The sequence below is a fragment of the Ictidomys tridecemlineatus genome, chromosome 3 (assembly GCF_052094955.1).
Source record: "Ictidomys tridecemlineatus isolate mIctTri1 chromosome 3, mIctTri1.hap1, whole genome shotgun sequence".
NCBI lineage: Eukaryota > Metazoa > Chordata > Mammalia > Rodentia > Sciuridae > Ictidomys > Ictidomys tridecemlineatus.
The window spans coordinates 19,602,382-19,627,231 of record NC_135479.1 but is presented as its reverse complement, the minus strand read 5'-3'; the positions used below and the strand labels follow the sequence as shown (position 1 = coordinate 19,627,231).

General features: G+C 44.5%; 1 protein-coding gene and 1 non-coding gene across 2 annotated transcripts; both read left to right on the top strand.

Annotated features, from left to right (window-relative positions):
• Positions 1-2,230: 2,230 nt before the first annotated feature.
• Positions 2,231-12,918, top strand: LOC144375602 (amine oxidase [copper-containing] 3-like). Its single transcript, XM_078041017.1, has 4 exons — positions 2,231-3,993; positions 9,232-9,517; positions 11,002-11,131; positions 11,397-12,918. The coding sequence occupies exons 1-4, from the start codon at positions 2,409-2,411 to the stop codon at positions 11,670-11,672; spliced, it is 2,277 nt and encodes a 758-aa protein (XP_077897143.1). The 5' UTR covers positions 2,231-2,408; the 3' UTR covers positions 11,673-12,918.
• Positions 4,195-4,267, top strand: Trnaa-agc (transfer RNA alanine (anticodon AGC)). Its single transcript has one exon. It is a non-coding gene; the product is annotated as a tRNA-Ala (tRNA).
• Positions 12,919-24,850: the final 11,932 nt, after the last annotated feature.

The window sequence follows — 24,850 nt, the reverse complement described above, 5'->3', positions numbered from 1 at the left end:
CAGAGGAATGGGACCCTGCTTTTCTTACAGCCTTGAAAGAAGCCCCACTCCTCCTACAGATTTCAAGAACAGGGAAGAGAACCTGGCTTCGTAACTCATGCCTATAATCCCAGTTACTCTGGAGAACCGTAAATTCAAGGCCAGACTTAGCAATTTAGCAAGACCCTCAGTGACTTAGTGAGATCCTGCCTTAAAATAAAAAATAAAAAGGGAGTGAGTTGTGGCTCAGTGGTAGAACGCTTGCCTTGCACATGTGTGACTCTGGGTTCAATCCTCAGCACCACATATAAATAAATAAATAAAATAAAGATATTGTGTCCATGTATAACTAAAAAAAATATTTAAAAAAATAAATAAAAAGAACTGGGCATGGGGCTCAGAGGTAGGGTGCCCCTGGGTTCAATCCCTGGTACCAAAAAAAAAAAAAAGGAAAGGCAAACCTGCCGGAGCCAATGGCACAATGGTACAAACATCAACATCTCTTGTCTGATCTTTCGGGTTTTGTTTTCTCTGGTTTGATGATTCAGGTTTCCAGGAATCTCACTGTGTTCCTGCAAAAAAGACCTTGGGTAAAACATAGCCGACTTTGTGATCTTACCTCTTTCTGTCCCTTTCTTCCCAGCCCCCACTCCACACTGAACTGGCTGACCTCCTGGCTGTTGCCTGTCCTGGCCTGTACTTCTGCAACTTCTGTTCCCTTAGGCTGGGATGTCCCTTCTCTGCCATGAAAATGAATTGCTTCATGTTCCCCTTAAGCATCTTTGCCTAGATGTCTTCTAGGAAATATCCAGGTCAGAGAGGATCCTTCACTCCCAGCACATGAGATACAGGTGTCCTCTCAGGGACCCTCAGTCTCTCCTGGTTCTGCTCAGGATTCAGCTGGTCAAATGGCAATGGCTTTCCACATATCCACCCCCTAGCAGAGAGGCTCCCAGTTATGGGCTGTGAAGAATGGAGTCAGTTGCATTCCCTGCATCTCCACCATTTTGGCAAAGGTTTCCTGGAGTTGAGAGCAGAGCTGCTAGGTTCCCTAGCCCCATTTTACCTCGCCCTGGCCCGTCAGTAGGTCAGTCCTATTCAGGGGGATGTTGAAGGAAGAAGAAAGGTCAGACAGTTAGTGTAAATAGAGGAATCGGAAGATGGAAGCTGAATAGGGTTGGGAAGAAGAAAGCTGGTTCAAGAAAAAAGGAATGTTAATACCTTCAGGACACATCCCCCTCATCATGGCCAAAGTCACCTGCTTCTGGGGTATTGGAATGTTAATGTCTTCAGGACACTCCCCCCTCCCTTAATTGATAACCAAAAACTCACATGCAACCAGGGAGATTGTGCCTCACAGTAGCAAATTATTAAGGAGTCTTCCTGGGCGGGTGGCTCCCTCTGAATTGCCCCTCACCCGCTTTTTCACCGCCTGGGATAAAGGGAGGGGACATGAGAAGAAAGAAACCTGGGTATTAAAAAGGGACAAGATTCACTCCTCCCACAGACACCCAGTTCTAGGCCCCCTTCTGTGCGAAGAAGTCTGTGTTACTATTTTTTAAATAAAACTAGTTTACTAGCTTGCCTGGGCATTTCCCAGGTGATCAATCTTCATATCTGAGGAAGGAGAAGTCCTTGTCACTGGTAACTGGCCTGGCAGTAACAATGTGAGGGTCTTAGCACCCACCCCCAAGGAAAAAATGGCACAATGGTACAAGCATCAACATCTCTTGTCTGACCTTTTACTGCCACTGCTGTACAATCCCCTCCAGAGATTTAGGGTGCTTACGGCTTCCACAAAACGTACTTGGCTTAGCCTCAGAATAGTCCCTCCTGGATGCTTTGTATTGTTCTCATTATTCTCCAGCTTCACTTGGGCTGCCAGGAGGATTCTGGTTGCTGGGGGGAGCAGGAGACAGTGGTGGGAATCACAGCCTGGTGGGTGTCACAAACTAGAGGAGGGAAGGAGGGAACCTGACAGAGGGGTAGGCAGGTGAGTTTCTCCTGGTGGCCTTGTACCAGGATTTCATCACTAGCCTAGAGAAGGAAGAGCCCCAGGACAGGGTGGCTTCTCCTTCCTCTTGCCTCCTGCCAGCTGTTTTCTCCAAAACCCACCCTGCCAGCTATGTGCCTGACCCTGAGTGTGCTGTTTGATTTGCAACAGGAGGCTTGTGTGGGTTATACAAAGTCCAGGGTCCTATCTAAGCCCCACCTCCTGTACTTGACCTGAGCCCTGGTCCCCTCCAGCTCCACCCCTCTGCTCTGGGTTGCTGGTCATTCCCATTACTGTTACTATCATGCCTCTTGCTGGCCGTACTGCCCAGAGACCACTACCCTCTGGAGACTGAAAGGCAACCTACACTCAGGCCCTGTCTATCTTCTGTTCTGCATTCAGAATCAGAGCCTGGAGACAGCCCTCAGCTTTAGAGATGGCTATCCTTATTATTTTTTACCTACTTAGTGTTCTGGTGACAGGTATGTGTAAAGATGGGGCTGGGAGTGACAGGGAATGTAAACCAGGCCTGGCTCCCCATTGCCCCTCCATTCCTCCTAGTGCCCAGCCCTGGACACACCCTGCCCAGGGCCAGCTGTTTGCAGACCTGAGCCCCGAAGAGCTGACAGCTGTGATGAGTTTTCTAGCCCAGAAGCTGGGGCCAGGGCTGGTGGATGCAGCCCAGGCTCGCCCCTCAGACAACTGTGTCTTCTCAGTGGAGCTGCAGCTGCCCCCCAAGGCTGCAGCCTTGACCCACTTGGACAGAGGGGGCCCGCCACCTGCCCGAGAAGCGCTGGCCATCATCTTCTTTGGCGGACAACCCCAGCCCAATGTGAGTGAACTGGTGGTGGGGCCACTGCCTCACCCCTCCTACATGCGGGATGTGACTGTGGAGCGTCATGGGGGCCCCCTGCCCTACCACCGACGCCCTGTGCTGATCCGAGAATACCTGGACATAGACCAGATGATCTTCAACAGAGAACTGCCCCAGGCTAAGGGACTCCTTCACCACTGCTGCTTCTACAAAATCCAGAGAAAAAACTTGGTGACAATGAACACAGCCCCCCGTGGTCTACAATCAGGGGACCGGGCCACCTGGTTTGGCCTCTACTACAACCTCTCAGGGGCTGGGTTTTTCCTGCACCCTGTGGGGTTGGAGCTGCTGGTGGACCACAAGGCCCTGGACCCTGCCCACTGGACCATCCAGAAGGTATTCTATCAAGGCCGCTACTATGAGAGTCTGGCCCAGCTAGAGGACCAATTTGAGGCTGGCCTGGTGAATGTGGTTGTAATCCCAGACAATGGCACAGGTGGGTCCTGGTCCCTGAAGTCCCCAGTGGCCCCTGGTCGGGCTCCCCCTCTGCAGTTCCATCCTCAGGGTCCCCGCTTCAGTGTCCAGGGGAATCAAGTGGCCTCCTCAATGTGGACTTTCTCCTTTGGCCTTGGAGCTTTCAGTGGCCCGAGGATCTTTGACATCCGTTTCCAAGGGGAGAGGGTGGCCTATGAAGTCAGCGTCCAGGAGGCCTTGACTATCTATGGTGGAAATTCTCCTGCTGCTCTGCGAAGCCGCTACACAGATGGTGGCTTTGGCCTAGGCCACTTCTCTTCACCCTTGACGCGTGGGGTGGACTGCCCCTACCTGGCCACATATGTGGACTGGCACTTCCTTTTGGAGTCCCAGACCCCCAAGACAATACATGATGCCTTTTGTGTGTTTGAACAGAATCAGGGCCTCCCGCTGCGGCGACACCACTCAGATTTCAACTCCTACTATTTTGGGGGCCTTGCGGAGACAGTGCTGGTCGTCAGATCTGTGTCCACCATGCTCAACTATGACTATGTGTGGGATATGATCTTCCACCCCAACGGGGCCATAGAAGTCAAAGTCCATGCCACGGGCTACATCAGCTCTTCGTTCCTCTTTGGTGCTGCTCAAAGGTATGGGAACCGAGTTGGGGAGCACACGCTGGGCACGATTCACACCCACAGTGCCCACTTCAAGGTGGATCTGGATGTGGCAGGTAAGATATCCTGATGGGGACAAAGGTGCCAGAGGAGTAGCCTGAAGTCTCCATGGCCAGTTTTAAAAGTTTTCTTTGAAACAATAAAATATAAAAGGATATGCAAAAATCATCCTGCTCAGAGCTTTTCATTCTTACCAGGTTCATATTCTCCTATACTGAAAAGAAAAATTTCATACTTAAAAAATTGTTTCTGGGGGCTGTGATTGTGGCTCAGTGGTAGAGCGCTCGCCTAGCATGTGCAAGGTCCTGGGTTCGATCCTCAGCATCACATAAAAATAAAATAAAGAAATTGTGTCCAACTACAAACTAAAAAATATATTTAAAAATGTTTCTGTGGTTGATGTATCATGATACAAATATGAGATACTAGTGTACATAGTTAGATTTCTATATCAAAATGGGATTATAATGTACATATATTTTGCTATTTCTATCTTTTCTCATCACAAGGTCATTCAAGTTAACAATGCATGTTTACTAAAAACATACCTGTGCCAAGCCCTCCCCTACACAAATTAACTAAAGAAATGCACTCTTGTTTCCAGAAAGCTTGCTTTATAATGGAGAACTAGAGCATGCTTGGAGAGGTTCTGGGAAGATGTGTCCCGTCTGGCAGGACACATCAACGTGGGCAGCGAACCTAGATGGGGAGGAATGAAGGGACAAGAGACACGAAAGGTGACAGCAAGACAAAAGTTCTGATCAAGCTGCAAACTTTTATTGTTCACACAGGGGTATTTATATGCTGGGGATGGGGAAACTCTTCGAAATTGCTGAATGTGGGTGGGTAAAACTGCCAGCTGCAAGATGTCTGATGATCCTGATAACCGCAGGGTGTTCCAGGGAGATAGGTAGCTGCAGGATGCCTTCAGGGCAGAATGTCTCCCAGAGGGCTGTCAGGCTAATCTTTGAAGGAGAATGTCCTTCTAGTTCCCGACAAAGATGTGTATGATGGAAACTTTTTAGGTTTAACATCTCTTTACCTCAGTTTACTTAAGCATAAAAATAATATAACTGTGCATTCTTTTAAAAATTTTTTTTGGGGGGTTGTAAATGGATCTTTTATTTTATTTATATGCGGTGCTGCGGATTAAACCCAGGGCCTCACACATGCCAGGCAAGTGCTCTACCACTGAGCCACAACTCCAACGCCTAACAGTGCCTTCTTTATAAAATTAACAACTACTTCAAATTTGGGTGGCTTTTAAATAATTTTAGATATTCCAAGAAGTTGCCAACATTGTACAAAGAATTCCCATCTACTCTTCACTCAAATTCCTATAATGTTGATATCTTATATAATCATAAGTAAGGATCAAAAGCAGGAGATTAACATTATAATTCCATTAACTAATCTAGAGAGTTTAATTGTTCTTCTGCTAATGTTCTTATTCTGTTTCAGAATCTAATCCAAGTCTCTGCATTGCATTTAGATGTTGTATATCTTAGTCTCGTCCAACCTGTGATGGTTTTTTAGGTTTCTCCTTCTTTCATGACCTTGGCATTCCATAACACGGGTCAATTATTTTTGTAAACTCTCTCTCAATCTGGGTTTCTCTGATGTTTTGTCATGGTTAGATTGCAACTACATTTTGGGAGGCAAGAAAACCACAAAATTGATGTATGTCCTTCTCAGTGCATCATATCAAGGGGTACATGATATTAGTATGTCTTATTATTATTATTTTTTAATATTTTTAGTTATAGATGAATATAATACCTTTATTTGGTCTATTTTTTATATATTTATGTGGCATGAGGGTTGAACCAGTGTCTCATGCATGTAAGGCAAGTGCTCTACCACTGGGCTAGAACCCAAGCCCCGATATGTCTTATTATTAATGATGTTGGCCTCATGCACTTGTTTAAAATGTGTCTTTTGGCTTTCTCCCTCATAAAAGTTAATATTTTACATTTTCAATTAATAAATATCTTGGGGAAAATACTTTGATGTTATGCAAATATTCTATTTTTTCCTCAAACTTTTGTTCACTAATTTTAGCCTCTATTGGAAGATTTTGCTTACAACTATTATTACTGTGGTGTTTCCCTACTAGTCATTTAGACTTTTTGCCTTTTTAAAAGATATTTAATTGACAACTATAAATTTATGCATTTACCAAGTACAACATGTTGTTTTGAAATATGTATACATTGTGGAATGGTTACATGGAGCTAATTAACATGCATTACTTCATCTACTTATCTCTTATTTTCTGATGAGAGCACTTAAAATCTACTCTTTTAGCAATTTTCAAGAATATAATATAAGTTTTTTTTTTGTACCAGGAATTGAACTCAGGGGCATTTGACCACTGAGCCATATTCCCAGCCCTATTTTTGTACTTTATTTAGAGACAGAGTGTCACTGAGTTGTTTAGAACCTCACCATTGCTGAGGCTGACTTTGACCTTGTTTTGCTCTTGACTCAGCCTCCTGAGCTGCTGGGATTACAGGCGTGCACCACTGCACCCAGTTTATAATATAAGATTTTTAACAATAGTCACCAGTTTCTACAATGAGTCTCTTGAATTTATTCCTCATAACTAACCAAAATGTTATATCCTTTGACCAACATCTCCCTAATCCCCACCCCGAACCTTAGTTCTTGATAACCAACATTTCTATGGGTTCAGAGTCTATACATGAATGAGACAATGCAGTCTTGTCTTTCTCTCCCTGGCTTATTTCACTTAACACACTGTCTTCCAGGTTCATCCCTTTTATTACAAACAAATTCTTTTTAAAGGCTGTTTATGTACAATATTTTATTTATCTATTAAATTTTTCCTTATGTCTTGTGTGTGTGTGTGTGTGTGTGTGTGTGTGTGTGTGTGTGGTGCTGGAATCAAACCCAGGACCTTGGGCATATGAGGCAAGCACTCTGCCAACTGATCTATATCCCCAGCCCTCCTATGTCTTTTTTTTTCCTCAAATGTTACAATGTCTAATTATAGAACAATTTTTTTAAATACTTTATTTTTTAGTTGTAGATGGACACAATATCTTTATTTTATTTTTATGTGGTGCTGAGGATCAAACCCAGGGCCTTTCACTTGCTAGGCGAGCAATCTTCCGCTGAGCCACAACCCCAGTACCCTCCTACGTTTTTATTCATTGAAGTTTGGCATAAGGAAGAGTCATTCCTCCTTTTTCATTTATTTATGTATTCAATTGTTTATTCATAATTTTATGAACTCCTATTTATTTTATTATATTGTAACCCAGTACTATCGTTTGTTTTGTTCTTTACATTGCTCTGATTTTAGCCATCAGGAAGTCCTTCAGGTTGGTTTCTAAGTCCTTTGGACATGCCTCCATACTTTTTTGAGTACTTCCTTACTTTCCAACACCACAAGATATTTTAATTTCATATAGGATTTTCCCTGCTCTAGTCCTGCAACCAATCACTTCTCTAAAGAGCTCTGGTTCCTTTTATTGCAGAATGGTATTTAGAAACCATGATCTGGACACCAGGTGTGCTCATTATTACTGGGATGGCATTGATTTTAGGCCTTGCCAGAGGACTTGGAAAATTTAGGTATATTTGGCTGAGGAATTAGGTCAGTGGTGGAGTGCTTGCTTAGCATGTGTGAAACCCTGGGTTCATTCCTCAGTACTAAGAAAGAGATAGAGATAAAGAGAGATAGGCGGGGGGGGGGGGGGAGAGAGAGAGAGAGAGAGAGAGAGAGAGAGAGAGAGAGAGAGAGAAAAGAAGAAGAAGAAGAAGAAGAGGAGGAGGAGGAGGAGGAGGAGGAGGAGGGGAAGAGGGGAAGAGGAAGTAAAAGAAAAAAAAACAGAGCCAGGCATGATGGTACATACCCATAATCCCAGTGGTTCAGAAGGCTAAGGCAGGAAGATCGTGAATTCAAAGCCAACCTCAGCAATGGTGAGGTGCTAAGCAACTCTGTGACACCCTATCTTTAAGTAAAATACAAAATAGGGATGGGATGTGGCTCAGTGGTCCAGTGCCCCTGAGTTCCATCCCTAGTACCATCCCCCCCGCCCCCCCCCCAAAAAAACAGAAAGAAAATAAAATTTAAGTATATACTCAAACCAACAAATACACACACTTCTACCTTTGTCTCTGTAGGTTAAATGATAATACTTTTAAAGCACTTGGAACAGTGCTTACACATGGTGAGTCCTTTAGAAATATCAGCTATTGTTATTAGCCTCATGAACCCTCTTCTAGATGGATCAAAAAGAACTCTTAGTCTTTGTGTTCTAAGGGTGAAAACGTTGGACTGTGGTTTAGGGGCAGTAAATCCACAGAAGGAAACTAAGGTTTGCTAAATCAATCTCTGGACTCTCCTGGTCCCCAGAAAGTATGGAGGGATTAGCCAGCATGTTTTGGTTTATTGCTCTTTGATCTCAGATCATGTCAGATGATTCCTAATATGGGACCTAGTTAGGCTGCAATAAAATAATTCAAAACTCCAAATGTTCAGGGAACAAATTGTAAATTTGGCCCCACTCCCAACTCTCTGTCATGTTCTAAACTATAGGAGATGCCTCTAATCCTCAACAGTGTCAGGCCTAGCGTATAGTTTCCCTTCCTGTTGGCCCCCATGTCTGTAGACCATATGTGTGTGTTTTGGGATTGCTCTGGGCTGGCTTCCTGTGTGATTAAAAAATCACACCAAGATTTTGGTCCCCAGCATTGCTACAATAGTATGTATCCTTTTGACCACCAAGGCACATTATTCAAATTCTCTATGCTTCAGTTGTCCCAGCTATAAGTGGAGACAGTTTATAGTTTCTCCTTCATAAGGTTGTCATAAAAATAAGAGTGGCAGTGTATATAAAGCACTCAACATGGTGCATGCACAGAACTTCAGCTTTCATAAGTGTGAGTCTTATTTCCATGAGAAGGCAGTTCAGGTGATGTCATAGGGCTTGAGTAGTGAGAAGCCGTTCCTCTCTTCAAGTCAGAGCAGTCTCACCCTGAGCCATGCACACTGGGTAAACCACCGTTTTGTGATTACTGAGAGGGTAAATGTAGGTGGGGGCCCAGTCCCAAGTCATCTGGAATAATTACTAAAAATGACATAAGTGAGGAAGAACTTCTCATATCTGTGCATTGGGGATATCTTGGGGAGAGGGAAGGGAAGCAGGGGCCACACTCTGTCCTGGGATGCTCTTTGACCCCCCTCTGAAGCCAGGTGGCGGAGGACTCCAGGGGGACCAGGGCAACTACATGATCAGCCTTCCACCCTCACCCACCCCACACAGGACTGGAGAACTGGGTCTGGGCTGAAGACATGGCCTTTGTCCCCACGACTGTGCCCTGGAACCCTGAACGCCAGGTACAGAGAATGCAGGTGACCCGAAAGCTGCTGGAAACAGAGGAGCAGGCTGCTTTCCCCCTGGGAGGGGCCACTCCCCGCTACCTGTACCTGGCCAGCAACCACAGCAACAAGTGGGGTCACCCACGAGGCTACCGCATCCAGATACTTAGTTTTGCAGGGGAGCCACTGCCCCAGAACAGCTCCATGGAGAGAGCCTTCAGCTGGGGGAGGTAAGTGGTGGGCTGTCAGAGAGGGCTGGGGGAAGTGGACTGAACAAAGGGGCTTTCATTGCTCTATTTTTTTAATGGGTACATGTGTACCTATCCTCTTCTATGGATCTTGAGTTGCTCAAAATGAAGATTAGTGGATGGATGGATGGATGGATGGATGGATGGATGGATGGATGGATGACAGGTAAGATATGGTGCATTCAAGCAAATACAGAAAATATTAATGGTAGAACCTAGGCAGTAGTTATTATGGTGTTTACTATACAATCTTTTCAACTTCTCTGTATGTTTAAAATATTTGAAAAAAAAAAAAGGTTGGAGGAAAAAACAAAGAGTTACAGGATCCCAGGTTGGAGAAAGTAATCCCTAATATTCAGGCAGTTGAGATAGAGAACTTGACCTCAGATGGGAATCAAGACACGTCCATATATCTGTAGTTTTTATTGGGGTTTCATTACACAGGCATGATTAGTTGACTTATTGACCACATGACTGATCTCCTCCTCTAGGACAATTCTGTTTCCTGCAGGACTAACTGACATCCCATGGGTAAAACTCCAGTGTTCTAATCACATGGGTTGGCCCTATTACACAGTTCCAGGGTCACCAGACCCATCCTAAGTCATCTCATTAGCATGAACTCAGGCATGGTGTTAGGGAAGCCCCATAAACAACAGGCAAGGCCCTCACTCAGGAAGTTCCAAGGATTTAAAGATTACCTGGAAGGGACCAATGTTTTATTATATTAGAGGCCTCTACTCCACCATGACTGGTCTTCTCAGTGTCCCTTGGCCATGATCAGTTCTAGGTCAGCTCCTTCTGCTGATCATGCCTCAGCTCTCTGTTTTTGACTTTTGTTACATTCATACTTGTAAGTACTTGTTTCTCTGTCTCCCTCCTTAATCTACGAGAACCTTAAAGGAGAGGACCACTTTTGTCACAACATCACACATCACCAGCTCGTCACAATGGTCCAGACCATAGTTAATGGAGTTAAGGGGTCTGGGGGTATGGCTCAAGCGGTAGCGCGCTGGCCTGGCAAGCATGGGACGCTGGGTTCGATCCTCAGCACCACATAAAGATGTTATGTTTGCCGAAAACTAAAAAATAAATATTAAAAAAGTTCCCTCTCTCTTAAAAAAATAAAGTTAAGTAGTAGATAATTAAAAAAAAAAAAAAAAGACACGTCCATAATTTTGGATCCAAACTCCAGGCTCAACACCAGGCTCTGATCTGGAAGCATGGATGAATGACATTCCTACCCAAAGTCTGAATTGTGAACAAGGTGACGTTTGAGGTATAGGATATTGAACAAATGCAGGAACTCTACAGGGTTGGAGAAGAATGAGAACTACATGAGAATGATAAAGAGATTCAGTACCAAGACCTTTATGTTTATTTTGCCCATATGTTCCCTCTTCCTTGCAGCTTTGGGCAGCAGTTTGGGTTGATGACTTTGTATAGCTAAACAAAATTACCTGCAGGTACCAGCTGGCTGTGACACAGCGGAAGGAAGGGGAACCCAGTAGCACCAGCATCTATAATTTGAATGACCCTTGGACACCTACGGTGGACTTCACTGACTTCATCAATAATGAGACTATTGTAGGGCAGGTGAGTTGAATGGGAAGCGAGGAATGAGGTGGAAATGAGAGGAGAAGGCAGGAATGAGCCACTTCTCTTTCACCAGTGAGATTCCTCGGGGGGTCTTAAGAACCCACTTAGAAAAACAAACCTTGATGATTTCACATTTTTCCCTGAGAATTTAAGGGAGTATGGGTTGGTAAGCTGAAGCCTTCCCTGAAGGGCCACTTGGGGAGGCAGGGCATATCCCTAGAAAAGCCTGACCTCATGATCCTCTTTCTTCTCCCCCTGATAGGACTTGGTGGCCTGGGTGACAGCTGGTTTTCTGCACATCCCACATGCAGAGGATATTCCCAACACGGTGACTGTGGGGAATGGAGTGGGCTTCTTCCTCCGACCCTACAACTTCTTTGATGAGGACCCTTCCTTCTACTCTGCTGACTCCGTCTACTTCCGGGAGGACCAGGATGCTGGGGACTGTGGGATCAACCCCCTGGCTTGCCTGTCCCAAGCTGCTGCCTGTGCCCCTGACCTCCCTGCCTTCTCCCATGGGGGCTTCTCTCACAACTAGTTAGTCCCTGGGATGGCCAATCTGACCAGGAGCCCTGGGGTCAGGTTAGAAGGGCTGGGGCAGCAATTGGACACTGGGCAGGGAAGCCTGTTTCCCTCTTCTCCTTCCTCACACCCCTGATGTCTCTGTCAAGGTCCTCTCTCTTCCACTGTCCTCCTTTGCCTCCTCCTCCTTGGCTGGAGCATCCTGACCCTGAGATGCCTGACAGAGGAATACTTGGTCTTGCTGGTCCTAGCTGTGCTGAGTTCCTCCCCAGGGAGGGGAGGAATGACCCAGCCAGGAGACTGAAGCAGTGACCAAGCTTGTCCCCAGATGACTCTTGTATTTTCTAAGCTTTTCTCCCTTATTTTTATAAATGAGATACGAGTCATAAAACCTAAAACCCACTATTTCAAAATATACTATTTAGTGGGTTTTTTTTTAATATGGTCATAAAGTTGTGCAACCTTTGCCACTAATTCCAGAACATTTTCATCACTCCAGAAAGAAACCCCATGCCTAGCTGGTGTGGTGGCGTACAACTGGAATCCCTGAAGCAAGAGGATGACACCAACCTCAGCAACTTAGCAAAGCCCTAAGCAACTTAGTGAGACTCTGTCTCTAAATAAAAAAGGGATGGGAATGTGGCTCAGTGGTTAATTGTCCCTGGGTTCAGTCTCTGATACCAAAACAAAAAACAAAAACAAAATAGGAACCCCAACCCCTACCTATTAGCAGTCACTTCCCATCCCTCTCCCACTCCTTCCCAGATCTGCATAATCATTAATCTACTTTCTATCACTATGGATTTATCTATATTCTGGACATGTTGTATAAATGGATTCATTCAATATATGGTCTTTCATGATTGGCTTCTTTTACTTAGCATGCTTTGAAGTGCATTAATTTTATAGTATATATCATTGCTTCATTTCTACACTGCTAAATAATATTCCATTGTATGTTGCTAGAATTTGGATCTTGAATGTCTCCTAACGGCTTGGTGGTATTATTGGGAGATGATAGAATCTTTGGAAGGTGGGGTTTGTGGGAGGTCCTTAGGTTATTGGGAGTGTGGGAAGGGATTGTGGAATCCCTACTCCTTTCTCTCTTTTTTTGCTCCCTGGCTCATGACATAGTGAGTTTGTTCTGCCTCTCACTTCTGCCGCGATATACTACTTGCCTCAGGCCCAAAGCAACATAACCAATCAATCATGGAATGGAACTTCCAAAACTGTAAGCGAAAATAAATCTTTTCTCTTCATAAGTTAATTGCCTCAGGTATTTTTTTTTGGGGGGGGGTGGTACTAGGGACTGAACTCAGGGGCACTCAGCCACTGAGCCACATCCCCAGCCCTATTTTGTATTTTATTTAGAGACAGGGTCTCACTGAGTTGCGTAGTGCCTAGCCATTACTGAGGCTGGCTTTGAACTTGCAATTCTCTTGCCTCAGCCTCCCAAGTCACTGGGATTACAAGTGTGTGCCACGGCATCTGGCTGCTTCAGGTATTTTGTTATAGTAATGGAAAGATAATTAACACATGTAGATCAACTATATTTTGTTTATTCATTTATTAGTTGATGGGATTTTAAGTTGTTTCCAGTTATTCATTTATTAGTTGATGGGAATTTGAGTTGTTTCCAGATCATGTTGGGAACATTCATGTTCTTGTACAGACTTTATGTTTTCCCTTCTGTTGGGTATATGGCTCAGAGTGGAATTGGTGGGACATATGTTAATTCTGTGTTTAACCTTTTGAGCAACTACTCAAATGTTTTCCAAAGTGACTGGTATTTTCTTTTTCTTTTTTATTGCATAAAATATACATAAAATCTATATTTTTAACAATTTTTCAATAGTCAGAAGCTTGCTTGGGCCATCCCAGACTTTTTTCTGCTCTGGGTCTTAGATATGAGGATAGGGCTTCTAGAGACCTATTTTTCTGTCAAGCTCTAGGGCAAGATCCCCCCTAAGCTCATGTCTCTCCCTTCCTTCTTCCTCTTCCCCATTCCTCTGCTATTTTTCTCCAATGTCCTAGAGTTATGTCCCTGCTGCCTCAGTTCTTATATCCCCCCAATTTGGGTGTCCCCCTCTGTCCCTGTGTTGGAGAAACTTTGGCCGGCAGAGGCTATCTTGTTTGAGAGGACAATCCCTAGTTATCTCTTATGAGAGACATATGTCTCTGTACAGCTCTCTTCTTGTCTCTTTGCTTCTCTGTCTGAATAAAAATCTTCCTCCTATTATCCTGTCATCTGGGGCTGGGGATGTGGCTCAAGTGGTAGCGTGCTCGCCTGGCATGCGTGCGGCCCGGGTTCGATCCTCAGCACCACATATCCTGTCATCTGTCTAATAATCCCCTTCCAAGTCCCCAACATTTACATAGGCCGCATGGCATGTGCTTTTAGGAGGGAAAAGGATGGTCAAGTGGCAGCAGCAGCTCAAGAGTTTTTTTAATTTTAATTTTTATTTTTTATAGTTGTAGATGGACAGCATGTCTTTATTTGTTTAGTTTTTTTATGTGGCGCTGAGGATCAAACCCAGTCCCAGTGCCTCACACATGCTAAGCAAGTGCTCTGTGACTGAGCTATAGCCCCAGCCCTCAAGAGGTTTTGTGGGTGGAATGACAAAGGGTCATCTGTTCCCAGAGACATGGTGGCAGTGACCTCTATAACTTTAAAGCAGCCAGCATAGGAGACAATAATGTCACTGGGAGTAAGAACCTAAAGACCTCAGGAGCTCAGGCCACTAGCCTGGGAGCTGCAAATGAGGCAGGTGCCTCCCACTGGGGACCTTCTTTGTCTGGTCAGCATAACAGCCTCCGGGGCTGCCACCAGTCCTGTGGTGTGGACTTTGGAAAGGCATAAAGAAGAAGTGGGATCTTTTCCAGGAAGAAGTTTGGGGACAGGAGTAAAGTAGGGAGGAGATAGGGCTCAAAGACCAAGTTTCATGCTGTGCATGGGGTCCACACGTCTGCTTCTTTGGTTGGCCCACTTGTCATTGTCATTTCTGTTGGTCACAAAATTAAGAAGAGATGGGATGCTATCATGCATAATAAATTAGAATTAAAAAAATTTTTTTTTAAAGAAGAGATGGGATTCCTTTCCCAGGAGCAAGCCCAGGCTACCCACCTAGCTTTTGGGACATTAAAAGGATACAGCAAGGGGCTGGGGTTGTGGCTCAGTTTTAGAGCACTTGCCTTGCATGTGTGAGGCACTGGGTTCAATTCTCAGCACTGCATATAAATAAATGAATAAAATAAAGTTCCTTTGACAACTAAAAAAAAATTTAAAAAAAGATATTGCAAGAGGAGAGCTCAGGACACAAGATTTGGGTCTAATTCAGCTTGTGACCCGAGGGGTTACAAACCTGGAGTTCAGACCACATAGAATCCTGGGGCTCCCTTGACAAGTGGACCCCTGTTAACCACATGAGTCGGAGAAAAACTAGGTTTTGACCAGGGGACTTTCCTACAAATACTAAAAGTGTTCTGGGTATGGTGGCACAAGCCTGTAATCCCAGCTATTTGGGATTACAGACAAAATAAAAAAGAAAAAAGGCCTGGGGATGTAACTCAGTGGCAGAGTTCTTGCCTAAGATACATGAAGCCATGGAGGTTTAATCCCCAGTATCCCCCCCCCACCAAAATAAGAATAATGAAAAACAACAGTGTAGGAGCCTCTATTGTCAGGTGGTGACTCTCAACAGGATGTGGTGAACAGTGCTTAGATGGCAAGGGGTAAAGGCAGAGCCTGTTTGCTTCAATTGCTGATTCTTTCCGTTTGCACCTCAGCTCCATGATTCAGCCTCTCTGTACTCTTCCAGCCCAGACAAATACCTTGTACTGAATTCTTCCATTTTCTCATTTAAAGAAATTTGGGCCATGATGGGTGGAGATACTCCCTCTTACTCCCAAAATAAACTCTGTAGGGAAGCAAAGCTGCTCCTCCAGAGGCAGGGATGGGGCCTGGGGATCCATGACCCCAGGCTGAGATATGCTGGGAAGCATGCTGCTGTGACCTAGGAGTGTGCAATAGGGCTACCTGCAGAAGTCAAAGGGCATAGCCCAGGGACCCTGAGGAAGGGTGTGCACCACTAATGTTAAGGAAAAAAACAGGAAAGTTACTTCTAAGTCCACATCTTTCCAGCCTCAAGAACCAACCAGACGCCAGGCGTGGTGGCATACAACTCGGGAGGCTGAGGCAGGAGGATTGCAGGTTCAGAGCCATCCTCAGCAACAGCAAGGTGCTAAGCAACTCAGTGAGAGTTGCTTAAAAAAATCAGGCTGGAGATGTAGCTCAGTGGTTGAGTGCCCCTGAGTTCAATCCCTGGTACCCACCCCCCACACACCAGAAAAAAGAACCAACCAGACCCTGAGAAATGAAACCCAGAAAGATCCAAGAGGTCTGAATTTCAAAGTTCTGGGACAAATCTAGAGGTAAGAAGCTTTGGGAATTGTGGGCCTTCTAGGGACCTATAAACCTATAGACCTTGCTGGAAGTGTGTGTGCTCCTGGGGGTTCTACAGGTTCATTTTTTTCTTCCTTTCTTTTTTTTTAGTTGTAGATGGACACAATACCTTTATTTATTTATTTATTTAATGTGGTGCTGAGGATGGAACACACTGCCTCATGTGTGCTAGGCAAGAGCTCTACCACTGAGCCACAACCCCAGTCCTCTACAGGTTCATTTCTACCCTGCTCAGCAGTCTGGCTTAAGCCTCCTCATGGAGCCTATCTGTGTCCCTACTCTGATACTTGGCCTGTGGCTGATGACTGACCATTTTACCCCCCCTCAGGTTCTGCAGGTGGAAGTATACAACATCTGTGGCATTCCTCCTCCTCTGCACCTCCAGGTCCTCTGACTGTAACAATCTCATTTAGCTTCTCAAGAGACTCATGAGTCCTTCACTCATTCAGCTTGGATTTCGCAGTCCCTATTAATTCTATAGTAGTAATCATTATAGTCAATAAAATTGCTTTCATAGTAATGTCACAGTGGAGTGAAGGACATTCAAATGAAGAGGCGAAACTCCTACTTCTGGTCCCAAGAGGCCAGCTGTGTGTCTCTACATTTCAAAAACTGGGTCTGTCTAAGAAAGAGATGGACAGAGAGCAAAATGGAGATGGGTTTGGAGAAGGAGTTGGAGAGGGGATGGGGGTAAGGATGGGAGTGGAACAGAGGTCCAGAGGGAGTGGGGAGGGGATTAGTGATACAGAGGAGGTGGGATGATAGATGAGGTGGAGATGAGATGAGGTGTGGTGGGGGCAGAGATATGGATGAGAGCCAGGAGGACTGTGTGGCCCTCTGGCCTCCCCAGATTACAAACCTGTGCTTCCTACCTTACCCCATGGATCTTGACGCAAAAAAACTTGATTCCTTCATTCATCAAACATATCTTGGACTCGTCTTGAATGCCAGGCTTACATTGATAGACCACACACACACACACACACACACAAACACATACACACTGAGTGTCTTCCATCATTTCCTTCAAAAAGCTCAACGTCGGGCTGGGGATGTGGCTCAAGCGGTAGCGCGCTCGCCTGGCATGCGTGCGGCCCGGGTTCGATCCTCAGCACCACATACCAACAAAGATGTTGTGTCCGCCGAGAACTAAACAATAAATGTTAAAAATTCTCTCTCTCTCTCTCTCTCTCTCTCTCTCTCTCCCCTCTCTCACTCTCTCTTTAAAAAAAAAAAATCTTTAAAAAAAAAAAAAAAAAAAGCTCAACGTCTAAGGTAGGGAGAGGTCTTTTGATAAACAAAACACTGGGGTAGGAGCTGGCAGACAAGCTGATCACAGAACAGGGTGTCTGTAGGAGTCTGGGAGGGCTTCATGGAAAAGGTGATCCTTATCTCTGTGTTTGTATAGATTTACTTATTAAATTCATAAAACATTTGCATGTTGAAAAATTCTAAAAAGCAAATGTGTCTAGTGCTGATTGTACAACAATTCTGAGAATTACTACAGCCTAATGAAAGATACATTTTAAATGGGTAAACAATATGGTATGTGACTTAAATCTCAGTAATGTTCTATTTTAAAATAAGGGTATGTGTTCTCATCTCAACTCTGCTCTTGGTCTCTTCCTGAATTCAACCAATGTTGGATACTTGGATGTCATGCAGAACACTCTGGTCTCCCATGATGAGTCAAACCACAAACAAAATCACACACACACAAAAAAAACCCAACAATGCAACAATAACAGAAAAACATATCCCAAAGATCCCTTCAAAATCTTCTTCTCTCATTCATCTAAATTTTGATGCAGTTTTTATCTCTGAGCACTTGTGTTTTTACATAGGTAAGGACAGTCTAGATACTCTTTTGTACTCTTTTTCCTTTAAGGGTACATCATAAGCATTTCAGCAGTTTACTATGTAACACTCAAAAGGATGGTTTTCAAAGGATGAGATACTCTATCAAGTTGATAGTAAAGGAATCTTTCCTCACTAGGTGATTGGGCTGGTTCTAAATTGCTATGAAGTAGAAGAATGATCCACCAGACCTTGACTTGGGACAATAGCTTTCATATGGCAGACTCACAGTCTTAGAGCTAAAAGGGATTCTGGATAGGCTTTTCTAGTACTGGAAAGGTTTTCCATAGCCCCAACTACTATGCACCAAAGGAACTATTAGAAGACAGAGAGGTCCAGATGGATTCTCCCTATCTTCTGGCCTAGCAAATTCCCCCTTACCCTCTTGCCTTCCTTGGTGAAATGGCAAAGTATGTCTGGGGAAGGTGAACTCTGGAGACTCAGGAGGAGACATTTGGGACTGTCTACTACAATGCCAGGGCTGCCAGTTCACTTTCTTTGACATTATGAATGAATTAGTCCACTGGGCACTGTGCTAGGTGCTGGGGAAACAGTGGGATGCAGATAGACAGCCATGGTCCACTTCCTGGCTTGGACCAGTGAAGACACTGCTGGAACAAGAAAACTTCTGTGATGATTCTTGAAAGTGAGAGCCAGCCCTGGGTCCCACACTTGCCCTTTATCTCCCTCTCTTAAAGCTGATTCTTCTTTGCCCCAACTATCTGGCCCCAGCTTCTCTGTAGGCGCCAGAGAGACCTTATCAAAAGAAGGGAAATTGATTGAAGCATGCTCAGCTGGACTAGGTCTAAAACCTTCCACTGCACGTCTCTCACTCTCCTTGATTTCACATGCCTGGGCCAGAACATGAAGGGGAACTCCCCTTTTCTTGAGGTCCTTCAAGGAATATGATGTCTTAGTCTCTCCTAATTCTCTTATGGGAAAGGAGAAGCCAGTATAGTCTAGACAACTCTGAGTCAAGTGATTTCCATCTACTCCTTTTGTTTGATTCTCACAACAACCTTGAGAGATATAAATCAGATGCTGAGTGCTTCTCAAATATTACTTTGTTTTAATTCTAAAAACAGGTCCACCAGGCAACAAAAAAGCGCTGTAGCCCAGGGGAAGGCAAGGAGGTATGATTTTCTATGAAGATCTGTTTTGATACCAGCCAGGTGACTTTGGGCAAGTTACTTCATCTCTCTGAATTCTAGTTTCCTCATCTGTAAAATGGGAATAATATCTATCTCTCAGTGGACAAGAGCATAAATATGCACAGTTGCTTTTCCCATAAGCCCTCAACCTTGACTGGACTGTACTGAAATTTGAATAAACAGTAATAATTGTTATATTCAAGTAATTTTTTTTTATTTTGGAGTTGGGTGTAGTAGTGTATACCTATGGTTCCGGCTACTGCAGAGACTGAGACAGAAGATTGTTGGAGCCCAGGAATTCAGGGTCAGACTGGGTAACATAGCAAGACCCTGACTCAACAACAATAAAAAAGCCGCCTCACAGCCGTTTTCTTATTTGGCTACCACAAGAGGGAAAAATCTAAGAAAGTCCAAAAATTCTGTGTAAAAAAAAAAAAAAAAAAATCACCCTTGCTGCACAGTTCAAACTGGGACATGAGGCCAAAGAGCAATATTGACATATGGAGCCCAAGCACTTCCTTTCCGGATGAGACCTACACTACCTGAGCCAGCAACTGGCAAAGGTTGCAGGAAGGAGGAGTCGAGGCTCAAGGGTTCCTGGGTAGGTGGACATTGGCAGGTCTGTAAATCAGTTCCTCACACAGCCCAGGAGGCGCCCAGAGCCTTGAGGTAGACCCAGAGGGCATGGAGATTTATAAGGACAGAATAGGAAACTGGACCACAAAATACTATAGAATTTAAAAAAAATTTTTTTAAATATTTTTTAGTTGTATATGGACAGAATACCTTTATTTTATTTATTTACTTGTATGTGATCCTCAGGATCGAACCCAGGGCCTCACTCATGCTGGGCAAGTGCTGTACCACTGAGCCACAACCCCAGCCCTAGAATTTGACATATATGTAAGGAGAGGTGTTTGGAGGCAATCAATCAATAAGTTAATGTTTTCTTCATTCCGGATAAGCAGAGGTAACAGCCTAGTGGTTTATAATGTGGCTTCTGGAGCAAGTTTGCTAGGGTTTAAATCCAGCAAATGTGACCCTGGGTAAATTATTTAGCATCTCTGTACCATATTTTCCTTGCCTACAAAAATGGGAAGAGTAATAAAATCTACTCAGAACTTTTATGAGAAGTAGAAGAGTTAATCCATATAATTTCCCTAAACTAGTCCTTGACATATGGTAAATGTTCAGTGAATGCTAGCTATTATTTACTTTTTTTAATATTTATTTTTTAGTTGTAGTTGGACACAATATCTTTATTCTACTTATTTATTCATTTTATGTGGTGCTGAGGATCGAATCCAGGTCCTTGCAACGTGCTAGCTGAGCCACAACCCCGGCCCTATTATTTACCTTTTTTTTTTTTTAACTAGTATCTACTGGGTGTTTCATTGGCTGTATAAGAAGCCATTCTGAAATTTGGTGGCTTAAAACAACAAACCAATTTATCTTGCTTCTGTAGGGGAACAATCTAGGCTGGCTTTAGTTGATTAGTTCTGCTGGATTCTCCTGCGATCACTATGTTGCTGAGGATCTCTGGCAGATAAGACTGGGGCTGGGTAGTCCACGATGCCCTCACATGTCTGGCGGCTGGGGCTGGCTGTCAGTGATAGCAATGTATCTCCACTGATTTCCTGTTATGGTCCAGAGTTCCAACTGTAGCCCAAAGAGGGCAAGCCCTAGTGAACAAATACCTTCAGCCTCTACTTGAATGGAATTTGCTGATGTTTCATTAGCCAAGACAAGTCCAGATTCAAAGGATAGACATAAACTTCACATCTTGACGGGAAGAGAGGCAAAATCACAATGCAAAAGGACATGTGTCAGGGATGGTAATACTTTTCTGGCCATTTAATTTACACCCACCACACTGATATGTAAACAGAGCTTTGTTTTAGAGCTGGAAGGGATGAGTTCAGGATAGAAGGAAAAATAATTAAAACATGAGAAAAAACAACTATGTTGCAGAGTTTGAATATGATAAGTAAGTGCCTTACAATAGGATCAGCTAAGTGTGAGGGGAGTTCAGATCAGAGAGATCCTTATTCATTTTTTTTGGCGGGGGGCTGGGGAGAGTGCCAAGGATTGAACCTAGGGGCACTCAACCACTAAGCCACACCCCAGCCCTATTTTTTTGTTTTATTTAGAGACAGGGTCTCACTGAGTAGCTTAGTGCCTCGCTTTTGCTGAGCATGGCTTTGAACTCAGGATCCTCCTGCCTCAGCATCCCGAGCCGCTGGGATTATAGGCATACACCACTGTGCCCAGCCAGAGAGATCCTTTATTGCCAATGAGGGGTGAGTCAGTGAGTTGGGAAGGCTTCATTAGCTTGACCCTGAAATATGACTAGTATCTGGATATGTGGAGATGGAGAAAATTCTATTCCAGGTAAAGAGAAGAGTAAAGTTAGGGCAACCAAGATAGGTTTAGGAAATCCAAACACTTCTAGCCTATCTGGGGTGTGAAGGTCAAGAAGGGGGGTTGTGGGCCCAAGACTGGAAAGATAAGGGTGGTCCACCTGTGGATGAATTTGAGATTGAACTTCATTCTGTAGGCAATGGGAAGCCATTAAATACTTTTCAGAAGACAAGTGAAAAGAACTGTATTATAAGAAGACTCTTGCTCATAGTCATTAGGATGGCTTGGAGTGGGAAGCGAAAAGGGAATTAGGCGCTCATTAGGTAACGAAGGAGCTAGGGGTCTAGACAGAGGGATTGGCCAGGAGCATCAGGAGTAGGAAAAACATGGATAGTTCCTGATGTGTGGCTGCAGGGGGGAATGAAGAGGTGTCAAGGATGATTCTGATGCCTATAGGATGGCAGAGGGGAAGAAGATTCACTTACAGACCAAGAAAGTCTGGGGGAAGACCAGGTCTGGAAGGAACTCATGGATGTGGGAAATCTATGGGACCTCCAGGCAGTGCCCAAACGACTATGGAAGGAGAGAGAAAGGCAGGGAGAGTAGAAGAAGTTGCTGGAGCAACCCTGCACAGAGTGTTTTAAGGTGCTTAACTACCAAAAACATCAGACGTGGTCAGATGCTTGAGGAGGAAGAATGAGGAAAGACCACTCAGCAGATTTGGCCATGAGATCAGGGCAACCTCCCAGTAGATCAGAGGAGACTGAAATTCCATGGTGTTTGAGGAAGAAGAGACAGGCATCCTGCTCTCTGGAATTCATGTTGGAGAGAGCCTCTGTTCTCACATAACCCCAGAACTACCCTCTCTTTCCACTTCAAACCTACTAAAGTGAAAATTTTTAAAATCTTGAAAATAAAACAAACATGGCTGTTCCTTTCCACCCTTGAGGAGGGAGACAGCTGGTCTGTCCCTGATCTGTCTCCCTTTCTCCAGCCAGAGATCAGGCACTGGCGGGCTGTTTACTTCCCAGTGGAGCCCTGCTGTGTTTTCATATCTAAAAATAGTCATACACACACACACACACACACACACACACACACACACACACGCAGGCGTGGCGGGAGAGGAACCTCACTAACCTCACTGTTTGTTTTCATGAGGATTCTGGGCTTCATCTCTTCCTTCCCCTGCATCAGGGCCTTTATTTTAGAACTCTCAGAGGGGGTAATGTGTGGGTCGAAAGGGTCCCAAACTACTAATTTTCTAATTATCACACCCAGTTGGGATTCTGGAAAAGGAAAGCAATAATAACCTTCTGTACAGCATTGGTGTTTGGGTTGGGATGAAATTGTCCCAGCTATTAAAGAAACAGTTAATGAAAGGATTACAAGGACAGAGCTGGAGGGTGAAGGGGTGAGTCAGATCTGAACGGTAGCCAGGTACACTGTGGGGAGCTGACTTTGCTACAGGATTGTGGGGTCCTCTCTGACTCGTGGCACCTGTGTTAGCCAGCTTTTCATGACTGTTTCCAACCTATCTGAAAAGGACAATTTAGTGGAGGAAAAGTGGTTTTTTGTTTGTTTTGTTTTTATTTTCTTGAAGTACCAGAGATTAAACCCAGGATCCTGCACAAGTTATGCAAGTGCTCTACTAATGAGCTAAATAGCTGGCCCTTTTTTATTTTGAAATAAGGTCTCACTAAGTTGCCCAGGCTGGCCTTGAACTTGCAATCCTTGTGTCTCAGCTTCCTGAGTAGCTGGGATTACAAGCATGTGCCCCCATAATCAGCAGAAAAGTTTATTTTGGTTCATATTTTCAGAGTTGTCCAATTCACAGAAGGCTAACTCCATTACTGTGGGCCAGAGTTGAGGCAGGACATCATGGCAGAAGGGTAGTGGCACCAGCTAGTGGCACCCAGAAAGCAGAGAAAGAGTGAGAGGAGAAGGGAAGGGAGGGAGGGAGGAAAGGGGGTGAGGCTAGGGAGAAGATAAGCCATTCCAAGGTATGCCCCTAGTCCCCCAACTAGGACCTACCTCCCAGTAGTCCATTCAACTATCCATGAATTAATCTATCAAATGGAGCACTGATGAGGTCAGAGCCCTCGGGATCCAATCATTGCTTAAAAGCCCTACCTCTGAACCTTGCTGCAACTGGGGACCATGCTTTTAACAAACAAGACTTTGTGAGGACATTCCAAAAACAAATATTAATAGCAACCCTTGGGTGTGTGTTCTGACAGCCTTGGTATTTAGATGTCCCAGGGTAGAAAGAAGACTAACTTCACTGGGTATTCTTTAAAATTATTTGCATTTTAAAAAATCAGTGAATGTATTACTTTTGAAAAAAATTTTCTTGAGAAACGGTGTCTCACTATGAACCCCAAGCTGACCCCAAACTTGTGGGTTCAAGTAATCCTCCTATTTCAGCCTCCCAAGCAGCTGGGGCTATAGGCAAATACTATTGCACCCAGATAACAATATTTTAATTTAAAAAGCAGTGCTTTCTAGCCATGTGCTGTAGCACATCCATGTAATGCCAGTGAATAGAGAGGTTGAAGTGAAACGATCTCAAGTTCAGGTCAGCCCGGGTAACTTAGGTAGGCCCTATCTCAAAATAAAAAAATAAAGAAGGCTCTGAAAGAAATTATGAAAGCAATTCCAACCACATTTTGAAAGCTTCCTTCCCTTGCCTCTGCCTCCCCCCATCAACCAAGATTAACTCCTAACAGGAAGGAGCTACATTTGACAGAAAGAACACTTCCTAACTGCAAGAATGGTTTTGGCTCTGTCAAAGGATAGATTGATAATGGTAAAAGAGTCTACCATCTGTTCATGTGAGAACTGGCTGACCCTGTGTGGAAACAAGATACTTCCTGGTGGGAACAACAGCTTCTTTGGGTGTGGGGGCTTGAGGAAAAGGGGGGAGAGGAAGAGAAAGGTCAGGCTGGGATTCCCATAAAGGTTGTGGAGCTTCCTTTGATTTTGGTAGAAGGCAGGTCCTGGGTTGGCAGAAGGCAGGGAGTGAGTGGGAAGCTCTTAGCTATTTGTAATGAAGCAAATACCTTCAGCTGTTTTTCTGTGGACAAAATGTCCAGCCTTTTCTGAGACCCAGGCTCCCACCACCTGGTCAATAGATGCACAGTTCAAGGTCCTAAAGCTGAACTTTCTCACCGCACCAGAGATAAGTTAGCCATTTTCGCTGGCTAACAATGATTAATCCATCTCCACCTGTTTTTCCCAACATGTTTTTCTAGCACATGAGCTGGGTCACTCACTCTGAGGGTGATAGCCGTTGAACCAGCCAGTTTCTACCATCCACCACTACACACCTCCCCCATTGATCACCTAATAGGAGAGCAAAAA

What these genes read in the sequence shown, in the direction of transcription:
- LOC144375602 (XM_078041017.1), top strand. Translation starts at nt 2,409, where the DNA reads ATGGCTATCCTTATTATTTTTTACCTACTTAGTGTTCTGGTGACAGGT. An exon ending in GGTGGATCTGGATGTGGCAG is followed by an intron (nt 3,994 to 9,231) that starts GTAAGATATCCT and finishes CACCCCACACAG; the next exon opens with GACTGGAGAACTGGGTCTGG. An exon ending in AGAGCCTTCAGCTGGGGGAG is followed by an intron (nt 9,518 to 11,001) that starts GTAAGTGGTGGG and finishes AATTACCTGCAG; the next exon opens with GTACCAGCTGGCTGTGACAC.